The following is a 17,282-nucleotide window of genomic DNA, read 5'->3' as shown; positions in this document are numbered from 1 at the left end:
ATATGAAAACATACACACACACACACATATATATACATATACATATATATATAATACATATATATAATTTAACCCCATTCTAAAAACCAAAGTTTCCAGATACAATCTTCATTTACATATATGAAACTATCAGCTGGATTGGCGAGGTAACACATGATGTCCTACACCCAGAGAACGGAAGAGCAACACTGATGTTACCACAAAGTAAGAGACTGGAGAGGAATGTATAGGTCGGGTCACAAAGGCACTTCCGGTCTTGGCTAAAGTGATTCTAAGTCACTGAGAGTCTGATGGGATTTAATAATATTCTGTGTCTGGTGATAGGGTAGAGCAGAAGATTGGTAGCTTTGGAGAGCCAAGAGACAGAAATTTTAATAGATGTTATGAAATTTTAAAACAAGGATTTAAATTTTTGCCAGAAAGTAGAAAATGGGAATTTCTTAGTAGGCTTTGTGAATGTTGTGTAAGTGAACTAAGGTAGGTAATATTTTAAATATCAACTTCTGAGTGTAGACTAGATACCTTGTCTGGTAGAGTCAGGTTTATTGAGTTAGCCTGTGATAAGCCATGACTAATAGAAAGAGAGCAAGATCAGATGGTTATTTTGGGTTTGTATAGTGCTCTGGTTTAAAGTGCTTGTCTAAAAGTTACCTTTAGAAGCCATCGAATATGCTTTGTTTTATCTTAAGGACTCAATGAAACAGCTTTTCAGATGGAGAGAAAAAGTGAGAGAAGCTAGAGAAGGAATAGGAACATTTTAGCTTCCTCTGCTCCTGGGGATATTGGAGGAAAAGAAGGAAAAGGGGAGGAGGTAAAAGCGAGAGGAGACAAGGAAGCAGGAGGCAGGACACATCCCTTCACCTGCCATTTGTCTCTAGAAAGACTGAATGAATCGAAGCAGCTGGAAGAGAGAGTCCCACCCTCACTCTAGGGTCTTGTCAGTGGTTCCCGGTCCTGCTTACTAGAGCATGCCTGGGCGTGTTGTCTGCAAGGATCAAATGGCCTGCTTTGCATCAGGTCTGCTTTTCTGATCAAAAGCCCCAGGTAAACCAAGACTCAAATCCAGGATCCAGAGCCAGACACCACCCCACTGCCATTGGCCAGCATACCTGGCTAACTTCACTGTGTTCTCTTTTTACACAGATTATGACGAAGCAAGAGAGCTAAAGTCAAGCACACCAGAATTAGTCAGCAATGACATATCTGTCAAGGACTCATGGCAGGATGACTTGCTGAGGGAAAAAACACAGAATCCCTTCTAGAGAATATTGTTAAGAACAAATGAGATAATCCCCAGAAGGGGCCTGGAGCTTTTCCAAACAGAGGTGCCATGACTCCCAAAGGTACCTAACCTACTTTAGAATAAAATTTGTGTTTGTGGAAGGCAAACTGAAATTTTTATTGCTAACAAGGACAGCTGTACCCAAACAAAAAGAAGGCAGGAAAGTGTTGTTCCTCCCCTCCCCCATCTGTGTGTTTCTCCAAATAGATAAACAAATAGATGAGGTGTGGCAGGCATGGCCTTGGGGCGAGCAAGGAAAGACACCGGAAGCCAGAAAGAGAAATTAACCCAGCTCTATGTCTTTTTCCTTTAAGAGCGACATTCGTTCTGTACATTTTATAAATTGCCATAAATTGTGTTTACTTTCCATTTTATTATATTTATTTGGTAACTGGAGCCAGCGCTCACCTGTCTCTACTGGATAAAGGACATCCACATGGATGGTTAGTGTTTGATTTGACCTGGCTTCTGCGCTGGCTAAGTTTTGAACTGACCAGTAAGTACTTGTTTATTTGGTATATCAGCAGCAACTAACTAGGAAAACTGTCTGAACGGATTGTCATCAGGAAGGATGTTTATTGGACATAACAAGCAGTGCAGAGGTTGTTTGGGTCCAAGAGCTGAGCCGTCCATCAAGAGCCCAGGGCTAAACATGTCTCTGTGATCGGCCACACTCACTGTGTCAGCTCTGCCCTCAAAGTGGCATCCACTCTGCTTGGAAGCTGCCTGAGACAGTGCTATGGATGTGACTGGAAAGCAGAAAGGTGCTAGACAGACAGGATGCCTTCCCCTCATTCTCTTTCTTACAGCCTGCCCCCTGAAGAACTGTCCTCGAAGTTCATTGGCCAGAGTGGGGTCTCATATCATTTCCTTAAGCACTGATTGCAGTAGAGCTTAGAGGAGGTATCCAGGGTGGAGAGCACACTGGGGCTCACACAAAACCTACTTCAGTTTACAAACATTCAGCAAGAAATGTCAAGGGCTATTAAAGCCAGGAAGGCTGATTCCTGTGTAACAAGGTTGGCTTAATTGTTGTCATGAGTTGGCTCTTGTCTCCTCAGCTTATAAGTGATCTGATAAGGACAAAGTCACAGAGAACATCAGCCTCTATAAGCTAATTATTAGTTCCTCGATGATGGTTCCAAAGGCAGATTGAACTTGGGCTTTCTTTCTCTGGCAAATACCCCCCACCCCCCATGATATGATTCAATGGAAGCAAAAGACAATAAAAGAGCCCACTTGTTCAACAGGAAATGGGTGAATAGTGCTCACGTGTTGACAATCACTCATCATTAGATAGTGAGGGAGCATTAGCCAAAGAAAGTCGGAATTGCATTTGGCTTTGGCAATGGCGTGGTACCCTGGCCACAGGCTTATTTTCTTAATGGGTTTAGTCATTCTAATAGAAGTACCAAAGTCCTTGATTAGACACTGAAAGACACATGATGTGGAAGAGCAATTCTAGGGCTTTAACTTAATTTTATACAATTCAGAAGTTCCCTGCATATACATGAACATGTACTAGTTACATATGTGGCTAGTATTTTTTATCGTGTATCTATTTACAAATGTGTCTGATGTTTATTATCAATGCTTTTCTGTTTTCTATATTTTCTATGTGAGACCACTCTATTGCCAGTACAGATTCTACACATACCAAACCCACAGTGAGATGACTAGCATCCTAATTCCACATCAGCAAATGTGATTTAAGAGTCTGGTCATTTCATTATAAGACATGTGACTTTTTGTCTGAACTATCCAGATTTGACCCTGGTTTTTCAGCTTACTGACTTTGAAATTTAGACAAGGTATATAGTTTCCATAAACCTACATTTATCAATCTGTAAAGTAAGAATACAAATAATATCAATAGAGTAAAACTGTAATCACCATGATACATTTGCCATGTGACTAAGTTTATAGACATAAATTACTTGTGTGTATCTGAGATATACAAATCATTTAACAGAGTTCTGTTATTATTATGGAATCTCAAAGCTATCTGGCTAGGAAGTTATATCAGCCAGAAATTATATACACAAGTAGAGTTCCATACTACTTTCAATATTTTAAAGCTCTTTTGAAATATTGAAAGTAGTATGGAACTCTACTTGTGTATATCTAGTAGCTATTGAAAATATGCCAAATGCTCAGTATATACATTCAATAAAACATCATGCTGTTTTTCATGATACTAACAGAATCAACAATAAGTATAAAGCAGCCGGTAGTTCTAAATGAGAGTCCTGTTGGAAAAAACAGGTGTAGGAATTACTCAGTGGTCAACCACTTACTGAACTTGCCTACTACCTATGAGCCCAGATTCAATCCCCAGCAGACATGCAAATGTGTGTGCTTGTCTCCCCATCCCCACCCCCACACATACTCAAAAGAAGAAGTGAAACCTCTTTTTCAGGTTGAGGAGGATCTAGCTTAGTGGTAGAGTGTTGCCTAGGATGCATAAGGACTGGGTAAAGTCCTCAGCACAACACAAATAAACAGTTTCTTTAGCAGTGGATATTTAATTAGTTCAACCTATCTTTTAGACTCTGCCTTTCCTATAAAAATCTCCTTTGTTGATACCAACAGCACATATTTTCTTGGGCAACAGGCCCAAGCTTTCCTGTTAACTCATTCATCATCAAGTACACAAAAATACATTGTGAAGTTTTTGTGATATTTCAAGTTCAGGGCATAGAGCAACTTCTTATCCTCTAAGATGGTAAATTTATAGCCTTCTGACATAGCAGACTAGAAGTAATCAATTTTATCTCCAGTATGCATTAACATAAAAAAGGGAGAGACTCACATGGAGAGAGGAAGGAATGAGAATATTAACCAGTTACATAGCTAGTAGTGAAATTTTCCAACTGTATCTATGGAAATTTTCATAAGATGAGAAGTCAGGGACCACATGACTAGCAGTGATGTGTGTTTTGCCTTGATAGTTCCGTAGCACATCCCTAATGCATACTGTGTCATTTTTCTCAGACTCTGATTCATTAACAACTAGTAGAGTGTATAACCATGGCATTGGTTGGTTTCACAAACATTCATGAGCTGATGATCAAATCCTAGCATACTGATACAGAAAACAAAGCTGAATGGCCCAGATTAATTTTTCCATCGTTTTTATGCACAACTTAGATCTTTAAACTCCAATTGTAAAATAGTTGGATTCAATGCAACATGACAACAGTTCAACTAATTCAACAAAAATGGAATATGTAGAAATTTTTGGCCTCAAGGAAACGTGTGTTAAGCCACAGACATTTCAGGAGACATTGCTTAGTTTTCTGGGTCTGTTTCTTATCTTTCTTAAGATGAAAACTTCAGCTAATTGCTGGATCCAGTACACGGCCTCTAATTAGCATCTTTGAGGTTTCTGTTCTAATATGTAGGCAATCACCCTGACTTCACTGGCTGCCACCCTCCATGTCCCCCTCCTTCAAGTCCCGCAGTCATGTCTACTTTTCAGTCTTTGCCCATTGCTCTTAAATGATGTCATTTGGGGTCTCTTAATCAACATTTTCTCAGCTCCGACAGATTTTCTGCATCTCAGACACATATTTTAATTATGTACCAGATGTCCCTCAGGCACCTCCAACTCAGTAGGTGCTGAAAAGAATTTATTATCATGCTTTATGAACCTCCTCCGCTGCTCTCCTGGGTTATTGTCAGTGTGGCTTACTCCAGAGACCTGGGGATGAGGTGCAGCTTACAGCAAATCAGCCACGAAAGCTCTCTGACTTTCTGTGTCCTATAATCATGCCTTGACTAGACACATTGGCCATATTTCCCTGCTCCCCCAAGCTAACTGGCCTCCTCTCTCTGTGGGCCACTGTGTTCACCCTTTAGGTGGGATTTTCATATGTAAATGTCACATTTAGCCCAGGAAGTATGTGCTGTCCTTGCTGTAATTCTTTCTATTACAGAGTGAGGGGATGTGGAGCTGAGAAAGGATAACAGCATGTTCTAATGCAGCAGAGTGGCCAGAGTCCATTTGTAATTGCTGAATCCATGCCTACTCATACAGTCTGTGGCCATACCTCTCCTCCCCTTTTGATAAGGGCTTCCTTCTGGAGAACTGTTGTCAAGGACATGATGGAGATCTTAAGGACCCTTTATGGGGAAGACTGTGAAGCTACTCTGTTTTCATAATCACATCAAGATCCCATTTGCCCTCTCTTGTGAGTTAGCCTTTGCACTGGGCACTCAGTAGTTGCAGGGGTTCAGTGCCTGCGGAGGCAGCTGCAGCTGACCTGAGCTATCTGTGTTTTATACTTCCACATACTGTCAGTAAGAAAAAAAGGTCATGGAAGAAACCCCCAGTGAATCAATCAATCACAATCCTTTTTTTTTAAAAGCCACATTTTTAATTTTCTAACTTTAATAAAACAGAAGAAATATCCATGAAATTTCTGCTGTGTATTAAGGCCACTACATTGTTTCTAGAAAGAGCCCTGGAGGATTTTTGGAGTGAGAAGCCAAGTAAGTTGGTTTTTCTCTTTTTTTGTCTCTCTGTCTCTGCATCTATTTCTGTTTCTGTCTTCTCTATCTCTGTCTTCCACGTGTGTGTGTGTGTGTATGAATATGTGTGTGTATGAGTGTGTGTGTGTGAGAGTGTATTGAGCATGCATGAGTGTGTGAGTATAAGTGAGTATGTGTGAGTGTGTGTATGAGTATGTGTCTGAGTTTATTGAGTATGTATGTGAATGTATGTGTATGAGTGTGTGTGTGTATGTGTGTGAATGTTTGTGTGTGTTTCATGGAACACCATTTTCACTTGAAAAGATCACTGACAAACAATGATATTCACACTTGGGTATTTGTCTCATGTATTCAAAAAATGAACAAAAGGAAAGCCTGTCAGTCAGGAAAAGCAAATGACAGCATTTGTTGTCACTGTTAAAACTGGAGCTCTCAAGTGCAATTGGAATTTTGGAAAGCTCTCACCTGCTACTCAGAGCCTGACAACCCTCGATACACTGTGACTTTTCTTATGCACTCTCTGGTGACTTTTCTCATGCACTCTCTGGCAACATAAAAGGATGTTGCTTTACAAATGTCATATAATGAAAGTCCTCAAAATTTGAGAGATTTGCCTAACAATGTGCTGACATCTTCTGAGTAAGTTATTTATGATGGCATAAACATATGCATAATTATGCAAAAGATACATTCAAAAGACTAGATTGGTCAAAATTTTGTGGATACTGTTTCCAATTTCACAAAGTAAGCAATGTCATGAATTACCATTTGTAGAGCCTTGATTTGATAACAGAGAAAAATATTCTCAGTACCCTAGAAAGGCAATTGTCTGGTTGCAGATAAACCAGTGAGGGGATAGTAAAAGTTCTGGAAACTCAATCTTATGGAAAGCAGTGCTCTGCCATCTCTCCCTCTCTGTTCCTTTTGAGTATCAAATTTGGGGTATCAAATTCTGTGGCCCAGCTCTACAATAGGAAACAGTGAATGGCAATCTTTCCATTAACTGTCAGAGGGCTCTGTTTGCTTTGCTTATGGGTACCTACACGCAAGCTGTTTGTTCTTTAATCAAGAGGCTCATCCCCTTAGATTCCTTTTATCATTTTTGTCTTGAAAAGATAGCTCTGGAGACAACGTGTTATAGACTTCATACTACTTCTGACTCGCTAGTTTTCAAGTTGATTGTGTCCTTCAATCTCAATGCTTATCTGATCATGCTGTTCAAGACCCTTGGTGCTCTATAGCTTGCCTAACCTTCCAGGTTTACCTCATACCAATCTTTTATATACATTGGCGTCAGCCTTAATGAACTGCTGAGACTTCCTACCAAGCTCTCCATGCTCTCTCATCTTTGTCCACACACACACACACACACACACACACACACACACACACACACACACACACACTTCCTCAGTGTCTCTTGTGACATATCTTCTGGCCAACACTTCCCAGACTGCCACCACCACTACCATCACCTGTCAAATCCTGTTTAGTCTACAAAACCTATCGCTTCCTCTGAAACATTTTATGAACCATACTTCTCCCTCGCTTTCCTAGTCAAAATAAATTGATCCAATTTGTGAACTTCAGATAGCCAGTTGTATATGGATTGTATTTTAGATATCTATTTTAACATCTATTCGCATCTGTATCTTGAGCAGATTTGAAATTTCCTCAAGGAAAGGGCTGATGAATCTGCTGGTAACTTTAATAGTCCATGGAAAGTTTCTGGTACATATTATTTCTGTGATGATTATTCCCTGAATAAATAGCCCAAGGGTTCCTTCTGGGTATCAAATTCTGTGATTCAGTTCTACAATAGGAAACAGTGAATGGCAATCTTTCTATTAACTTGCAGAGGCTCGGTTTGCTTTGCTCATGTGTACCCACACACAGGCTCTTTGCTTTTTAATCAAGAGGATCAACTTTTTGGATTTCTTTTATTTTTTTTTGTCCTGAAAAGATAGCACTGGAGTCAACATGGTATATTAAATGGATGAATTTTAATAAATTATAATGCACATATACTCATTAATAATATATTTTCCACATCAAGGCTTCAACAAGAATTAAAATTTAAATATCTGTTCTAATATGGATATGAACTTATGTAAGAGTTCTGTAATAAGCTCACAATGAACTAGAATGAGGTAGGAAAAAATTTAAAGAGAGCCCCTGAAAGCTGATTGGACTTTACTATACAGCAAAGTGTTAAGAGAAGTTAGCAGCTTCTGGGCTCACTGAATATGGAAACCTGTCCAAATGTTGGCCATTCTCTAATTCCTCTAGTCATGGAAAAGCTGAGAAGAGGGGACTGATTTGTCTGCTCAAGGTTTAGACAGATGTCTGAGAATTTCACACACATTTATACTTCATTTTGCCCAGAAGCCAAATTCTTCACTTGTAAGCAAATAAGGTAAATTATTATTCCTTTATAAGTAAATATTTATGATTTTTGTGACAGTATCATGCTCCATGTCATTTTATGGAAATCAGAATGAGCCGTTGAGATTTTTGAGAGATTTTCACATGCGACATTTGAAATATAACTTTATTTTGAAAACTGGAGACTTAGAAGTTTTCAAAGAAATGAAACAAAATCAGTGTATAACCAGCCATTTTTCTATGACAAAGTATTGGCACCTAACCAATGAAGTTCTCTTAAAAAATACTTTTACATTTACTTAGAGAGAGAGAGTGTGTGTGTGTGTGTGTGTGTGTGTGTGTGTGTGTGTGTGTGTGTGTGCGTGTGTGTGCCTCTGTATATAGGCATCTATTACACTGAACACATCTGGAAAACAGGCTTATGATAGTTGGTTCTCTCCCTCTGCCATGTGTAGTCTGGGAATAGAGTCCAGGTTGGGAGGCTGTGTCACAGGAACCATTATCCACTGAGCCTTCATGACCATCTTCCATACTGCTATGGCTTTGACAAGGCTAAATGACACACACAGGATCTCTGAGTCTGACTCCACAGGATCCCCAAATGCCCACCTCATATTCAAAATTATTTTCTCTCAGTGCCAGTAAGGAAGGCACATCAGTTCAACATGATGATCAAATATAAAAGCAATTTTATCCCACTAGAAAACCATGTTTTTCCCTATGCTGCCTTCCCATTTTATGACTGGAATGACTCATAGGCACCAAGCTCATGACCAGAGATATGAAACAGGTATGTTTTGACTCTGGGTATTAGAAATCAGCAGAAAACACCAGCTTCTTCTGTATTTAGAAACATACAGTCAAGAGAGGATTCAAAATGGACCAGAGATGACTGGAAGCCTTAGTTCAGTTTTGTACAGTCTGCCATCAGTAAAGAGCACAAAGGACATGATAAGATTACTTCTAAGTAAATCGGATCTGTTATCCCCTTTCTGACCCATGTGCTACTTGTTCTAGAAAAAAAATTAAACAAAAACAAGCAAAACACCCAGCATCATAAAACAGGATCTCTTTTTACAAAATTAGTGAAAGAATAATTTAACATTTAATGTGCTCAGTATGATGGTGGGATGTTATAAATGCTAACTTAAAGTCATCTTGGATTGAAAACTATGTTTATTGCCACTGGAAGGTATCAGGGGACTAGTAATTCCAGTACAAATTCAATAAAAACAAAGCAATATGATCTGTTCTTTTTACTAAACAGTCCTGATTTTCCCATTGTCTGTGTGCTCAGTATTTCCAGACAACAACTTGCCAAGCATCAGAGGGTGGCTCAGGAGTAAACTGCTCCAAGACTAGAATGGATGTGGGGGCTGGAGGGAGCAGGGAGCAGAGGCAATGTCAAAGCGACTTTGATGATTAATTCTGTGCCATTAGTCACAGATCCTTCTCCAAGGGGACTGACAGATGCATCATGTTTTTTTATTGTTTTAGTTTCTACTTTTCTCTCTGGAATTTAAAAATGGGACTTTTGTGGACAACACAAATAAAGGGGCTGCTACTTCTGTTACAGCATTCTTGTAGTTTGAACAGTTTGTCACAGCAGAAGTAATTGTTTTACCTTCCTCGAGAAATCGAGCCAGGTTCCTCCATCCCTTTGCCTTCTATCCACCCCTCTCCAGCCAGGTGAGAGTCTTATGTCCCTGGGCTCTGTAACTCTGCAGGCTCTTCTGAAGCCTGGGTCAGTAGTGTCCCCAGCACATCAAGAGCTTATTTAAAGGAGAATGGTTAACCTGTGAGGAGTCCTGATAACATAGCAAGGAAAATGGTTGGTAGAGCTGACGATATGTACCTTTAACAAAGCAATTTTTACTCCAAGGAACTATTTTTAGAAACAATGTAAATGGACTCATTTATTTCCCGAAATGAAGGTTAAATTTTCTATTATTCCCTTTTTATAGATGAGGACTGAAGCAATAAGGGGCCACAGTATCCAACATCATATGAGCCATCAGCAGCATAGTCGTAGTGCATAACCCAGGGAAGGTGGTCTCAGAATCCGTTCTTCAGAGCCTTGCTCTACCTGCAAAGTCCAGCGCAACATCGAAGTTGTCTCGAGTACTTGAAACCCAAAGAGGAACTAAATAGAATTTGACCTACTCAGAAAATACCTCCAGAGGGTCCAAGGAGGAAAAAAGAAAAACCTAAGAGGCAAAACGATTTGGCTTAATTAAATAAAGGAAATAGGACTTGGGTGTTGGGGAGGGCAATGCCTCAACTGTTAAAGTGCTAGCCCTACAAACAAGAGGATCTGAGTTCAATTCTCAGAACCAACATGAAAATATCAGGCACAGGAGCACACAGTTGCAATATCAGTGATGCAGAGGCAGAACTGGTAGTTCTCTGGGGCTCACTGGCTGGCCAGTCTATTCTAACCGTAAGATACTGCCTCGGAGGTGAAGGGTGTTCTTGAGCATGGCACCTAGGCTGTCCTCTTGCAGCCCCACCCGGACCCAGGCATCCAAGTATGTGCGCATTTGTAGGTTCATGTGCATCCACATCCACACATGTACATCTGCACGTACATGAACAGGCGTAGATATGCACTCACTCATGCGTGTATGTATTTTGAAAAGATGGGTCTTCTTTTTTAGAACCACAGGCTCCTGCGACGTTGCTGTTGCGGAGACGGTTTTTAGTGACTCGGTTGATGATGCTGACAACTAGGACATGGTTTGGGTTAGACAAAATTTCTTCCCTGTCTTGCAATGCAATGAATTAGGTAGGCCTGTATCACAATAACTGCATCGTTATCAACACTTCTTTATTTGGAGAGTTAATATATTGTAGCACTGGAAGTGTGTTGAAAAATGGCCCTTGAAGGAAACTGACAAGCATTACTGTCCTTACTGTTTTAACAGAAGTGTACTATAATACATTTGGTCTCAAGGTGCCAGAAAAGACCATTTTTAAATGTTTTATGTTTTTCTATTCAACTAATATACCCTATGTATTGTGTATAATTTGAAATACGCATACATTGCAAATGGCTAAATTAAGCTAATGTTCAAAATAAGCTTCTGCTCTGTTTATGGAATTTATCATTTAAAATTACTGAAACATATTGAAATAACAGAAAATCATATTGAAGGTTATTTCACAGTAAACATTTGTAGCTAATCACCAAAGTAGGACAATATTTTTTCCCCAAAGCCAAGGACTGCAGGCTTTTCTTTCTTATTCATTCTCTGCCTCTTGCTCTCTTAACAATCATGCATGTTTTCCATCCACTTAGGCAATTCTTATGCAAGAAGCTAAACGTAATTAAATGTGCAGGATGAAAAGATGGCCCAGGCACTGCTGGTACCCCCGGGACCTGAGAGCTTCCGCCCTTTCACTCGAGAATCTCTTGCTGCTATCGAAAAGCGTGCTGCAGAAGAGAAAGCCAAGAAACCCAAGAAAGAACAAGACATTGATGATGAGAACAAACCAAAGCCAAACAGTGACTTGGAAGCTGGGAAGAACCTTCCATTTATTTATGGAGACATTCCTCCAGAGATGGTGTCGGAGCCTCTGGAGGACCTGGACCCCTACTACGTCAGTAAGAAAGTGAGCACTTACTTTATATGGCCAATACATTCTCAATTAGATGTGCAAACCAGGGGTGCGTGTGCATTAGAACATTGCCATTGTCATCTGTGAAATAGTTCATGGCACCTTTTACTGCTACACATCTTGAAGAACAGAAACATTGATAAGAAATGAAATCTCTGTTACAGAGGAATAAGCATAAACCCTTTCTCCCATTTCATAGTATCGAGATAAATGGGAAAACTTAAATTTGACAGCAAAGATAAGCATCTGCTATTGTTAATCCATTTAACTGCTTGATAAACAGCCAGATTGTAGTTATAAGGTAGATGCTATACTTATTTTTCAGTGCATACTTGTTTTGATATTTCTTACAATCATGTGTGTCCTATAAGACAGCAATATATTAATCTATTCCTATAGATAGGTAATTCATGGAGAAGCATATTTACCCAGGCATACATTTTTAGTCCTTTCCCTCTAAACTTGGTATATGATTAGACACTTCTATAGGCTTCATTGAGATCATGATAGAACTTCTAGACTATGTACAAATTGTTAAAACATTACCACAATTGAAGAAATATCAAAGTTAGAAGAGAAAACATAGTGATAATAATAGTAACAAGAATCTCCATGCAATTTAAAGGAACAACTATGACTATGTTTTTCTGATGTTTAAAATAACTACACAGTTCTGCCAGAATTAGTTTCAATACTTAAACTAGCTTCGTGACAGCCATAGAGAATCTAAATAAAGAATATTGTTTTAATACCTAGATGAATACTTGGGTACCTTTTAATCATGATTACCTTCACAATGAGAAAACAGTTTATCATAAAGACAAATTAATAGCATTCCAAGTTGGTGATTTCTGGATTAACAACTAAACAGAACACCTTTACTTGTCAAAGTAGAACTTTACAAAAGCAATGGTTGAAGACACTGCATTCTTTAAGTAGTATATATATATATATATATGAACTTTTAAGTCCTGGGAATGGGAGATGGCTCAGTGGTTCAGAGCACTCTGTTCTACAGAGGACTCAGAGGACTGAGGCTTGGTTCACAGCACCCATGTCAGGTGGCTCAGGACTGTCTGCAATGACAACTCCAGCAGATCTGACCCTCTCTGTGTGAATACTCTCACACATATGTACAGACATATACAAAGACATACACATAGATGAAAATAAACAAATCTTTACAAACATTATAAGTCCTTTTTACTAAGTTTAACAAAGGAAGGCATCAAATATACGCTCATACGCTTCTGAAATAAACTGATTTACTGCAGAGATGATCAAGAACTGTTTGGAATTTAGAGGCTCTGATGTTATAAAGCATGGTTAATGAGAAGATCCTTCTCCCAGACACTGGGAAAGTAGACCTCATTTGAGAAAAAAACATGTCTTTAACATAGACGTTTGCAGCCATGTGTGTTGTCTCATAAGCCCAGCACTTGAAAGACAGCCAGAAGAGTCATGAGCACAAGGCCAGCCTAGGCTAAGAAAACAGCTTGAGCTACAAACCCCAAAGTATGTTTTAAAAGTTATTTTCAAGACATGGGAGCTTGTTTTACTTTGATATGAAGTTGTTATTACTCCTTCAAAAACAAACAAACAAACAAAATGAAGGAGCCAACAGTTTGATAGGCTTACCAGGGTAGAAAGGGAGAAAATGGAGATATTTCTCAATGGAAGGAGAGCTATATTTTCTTGCAGTAAAAGCATTCCCTTTCTAACGACAATACCATCTCTTTATGAAAGGGCTAGCCTGGGCTAACCCCACCATTTGATTAAGTTAGCTGTTTGACCCCAAGTTCAACAAGGACTCTCCCATCCGATTTGTTTTCCCACAGATTTCCTAAGGGAAAAGCACCACTATAATTCTTTTTCTATATAAGAATATAACATATACATTTTTAATGTCAATTAATTGGCATCTGACGTTACAGGCCAGGCTTTCAAGTTTGGTTAATTGTCTAGTTTGCTACTAGAGAACAGAATTGTCCTCTGTTCATGGGAAAGGACAGGCGTTGCTCACGCCAAATTGGAAACCAGACTTGCATCATAATTCATTGATAGTGACTCTAAACTATCAAGGGAGAAGCCCTGCCTTCATTTATGAAATACTACTGAGGATGAGGATTCAGATGCTACCTGTAAAATCATAATTTGTGACTCTTAAAAGTTAAACGGGGAAGATTGTGTATGAATTCATAGAACTTCACCATAGTACAAAGCCGTGTTACTTCATGACAATTTGTGTAAAAGACAAGATAGAACTCAAGAGCTTCATGTAATGATTTGCTGTCGCTGATTAGTGATGTATCTTAGTGCCTAATATAACTAGATGAGTAAGACCACAATATATTTTAATAGCATTTAAGTTGGCCAGGTTAACAGCTTAAAAATAGTGGCGTGATAATAATAGCTAACATTTGTTGGGCTCACCCTATGTCAGGAGCCACTTGAATACTCCAGTTCATTTCATACCAATGAGCCAGTGAAGCAGTTGCTCTTGTTAGTCTCAATTTCCAGATGGGAAAGTAAAGCCAAGGCCAATTCCTTCACTTACTAAAGTCATGCTCCATCAATGAGAGATCAAGGATTGGCACTCTTTTTTTATTTTTTTCCTGTAGAATGCAATTACATTGAATTATCTTACACAATCTTAGGCAGTAACTCAGTACATGGTTTAAAAAATAAACTAAAAGAACCCTCAATCTAATTTATTTCTTTTTCTTTTTTTAAGTACAAAGTACTCATTTTATCTGTATTTCATTCTATAAACTCATTATAAGTTTAAAGCAATAGTTTTGTATGTTCATGATCTTCCTTTATCATGGTGCACACCTGTGGCCTTATCCTTGGACTTGACCTAGAGTGAATGTTTTCTTTTACCTTTTTTTTTTTTTTTTAATTTTGACTTCATGGATAGACCATCTTAATACACACATCATTTCTTAAATGAATATAACCTGTTCTCTGTGGGCTGAGAATGAAGACAATCACTAGGATCATGCAGGAAATCTATATCCAAAAATCATGCTTACAATTCACTCCTTGGCACAACAGAACGGTCAACTCTTAGTTACTATGGAGGTAAAATCCTTTGGTGATGTGAGGGTCATTGAAATATAGCCTTATTACAATTAACTCCAATGTCTAAAAATTGTTCTTATTTTGGGCTTGTACCACAGTAAGAGTCAAGATTTTAAGCTCGACTAAAAACAAACAAACAAACAAACACAAAGACTTTATTTATTTATGTTCATTTAAAAAAACTAGTAGTGATGTATTATTTTAAAATATACAGTGAATATGTTTGGAGTTATTTAAAATTCATATTGAGAAAAATGTATGTATTTTCAGTATTGCTGCAGACAAACATCTACATAAGAGTGTTTGATTGTTTTATATTAAACAACTTTTACAATACTCATTTTTATTGTTACAATATTTTATAAATTTTAAAGAATATGACAAAATAAGGATTGGCGCTCTTGACTGCTAGTCAAACTCTCTGAAGTAACAATGAATGTAAAATAAGGTGGTCAAAAGTTAGGTGCACCACACTTTTAAACACTTTATTGAGTCTTTGTGAATTTCACATCATGTACTCCAATCCAACTCATCTCTCTGTCCTTTTGTATATAACTTCCACCCCTGCCTTGTAACACTACTCCCGCCATGAACAAAAACAAAACAAAACAACCAAACAAAAACCATCTAGCCATGGCAGCTGCGGTGTGTCAGGGTGATCACACGGAATACTTTATTTTCCCAAACAGCCTTACTTGCAAATGTTCATTGCTGTGAGTCACTGGTCAGGTTCAAGGCCTCTGGCCTCTGTTGCATTTATCAGTACTGGATCCTCACAGAGACTCCTCTCAGTTATCCTGTTGTTGTCCTGGGCTGTTTCAACTTTTAAAATTTGGTGCCTGATATATTCCATTGAGGTATAAATCTGCTGCTTCTTTCACAAAACTAAGAATTTCAGTGAACTTATTAGTATTTATTCAGGAAAAAAGTAATTAGCACTCCAGGTAACAATGGTTACATTGTGACAAACTTCAGCCACAGTGTTTATAACAATACTGGCGATAAGCTCCAAATCTTTTTAAGGTGCTGAGCTCACCACCTATTGTTACTTGGAAACCCGACTTTAGTGAGTGTAACTTCTCTGCATTCCAGCCATCTCTTATATTCTCCTGCAGTTTTTGGTATAGGTACATCAGTTGATAACATCAGAACCCCAGACTTCAAACATTGCTTTGTAATTCTTTCACTACATAGATCATTAGAATTTTACTCCTTGTTTCTCAGAGCTCGGGGTATGCATTGTTATACATTCAGGGTTGATGTACCACATTCATCAGTCTCTGAGCCACTGGCACCCACAGGCTAACCTTGCAGGCGAAGCAGAGGTTTCATGTTTAAAGGACAATTCATTCTTGTGTAGTCTATTTTGGGAGATATTTCAAAATACACACCCCTTCTAATGTTGCAAGCAGAAATTGCTTTTTTTCAGAGAAATTGTTTCAAAGAGCATGAGTTAATGCACTTTAAATCATTGTGAACTTTTACACACTATTGTTGCCATTCTGATGCCTAAATGGATCTTGATTGCTGTACTGTGAATTCGTGACAAGCCCACTTCTGCGTCTGTAGTTAAAGGGCAGGCTTAGTGAGGCTCATTGTCACTTGCAGGTTATCTTGATGCTAGTAAGGGATAGTTTACTTGCCCTCTTCCTAGAATTTATAGAGCTCAGCTCACTGAAAATGGTTAGTTAAGTAACAGTTTGCTCGATGGTCTTAAACCCAGATTGGCGATGAAAGGGTTGCTTGTTGTCTCTGCCCTTTCTGCTCACAGTATAAACATCCCTGCTTGCCTCTTCAAACAGAGCCTGTTGTGAGTTGCTGTGAATGTATGGGATATAGCCTTAGTAAAAAGGTGCAAACATATTATTAAGTAAATCAGTACATACAACAGATGTCATGAAGGTGAACAGTGCCTTAAAGGTAAACCCATATTTAATTAGAACAAGCATTTATTGGCAAAGCACACTATTAAAAACCGTGGGGTAAATGCAGCCATAAACTGCAGGTTCTTTGTGCACAGTCATTTATAAAAGCATCTAACCAGGTTCTCCCACAAATGAACCCTGCGTGGAAATTGCTACTTGATGATGATTACCAGCAACCTGTGAAAGAGTGCAAAGTAATATACTAAGAGTTAGTGGCTGGAGAACCAGCTAAGGAATGATCAGAAGGCGGTGTGATTTATCTGGGAAAATATAAAGGAGGGAGTGATTTGGGTACTGAGAATGGAAAAAGAGATTGAATAATTAGCCCAGAAGTTAGGAATACAGGAAGAACAACCCATAAACCACAAGAAACTCAAGAAGAAGAAAGATCAAAGTGTGGACATTTCATTCCTTCTTAAAAGGGGAAACAAAATACCCACAGAAGGAGTTGCAGAGATTAACTATGGAGCAGAGACTGAAGGAAGGACAAACCA

The 17,282-nt window shown here is 38.7% G+C and overlaps 1 protein-coding gene across 9 annotated transcripts in view; it reads left to right on the top strand.

The window, feature by feature from the left end:
* The window catches only part of Scn3a (sodium voltage-gated channel alpha subunit 3), a 110,880-nt gene that overhangs the window by 16,723 nt on the left and 76,875 nt on the right, over positions 1-17,282 (top strand). For all 9 annotated transcript variants that reach the window (XM_031370463.1, XM_031370470.1, XM_031370469.1 and 6 more), the window contains exon 2: positions 11,460-11,773. In XM_031370463.1, the coding sequence (XP_031226323.1) occupies positions 11,510-11,773 (264 nt within the window). In that variant the 5' untranslated portion in view covers positions 11,460-11,509. The remainder of the gene's footprint in view (positions 1-11,459; positions 11,774-17,282) is intronic.

This window comes from Mastomys coucha, unplaced genomic scaffold (assembly GCF_008632895.1).
Source record: "Mastomys coucha isolate ucsf_1 unplaced genomic scaffold, UCSF_Mcou_1 pScaffold15, whole genome shotgun sequence".
Classification (NCBI taxonomy): Eukaryota; Metazoa; Chordata; class Mammalia; order Rodentia; family Muridae; genus Mastomys; species Mastomys coucha.
The sequence above is the reverse complement of the archived record's forward strand: the minus strand, read 5'-3'. Positions and strand labels throughout refer to the sequence as shown.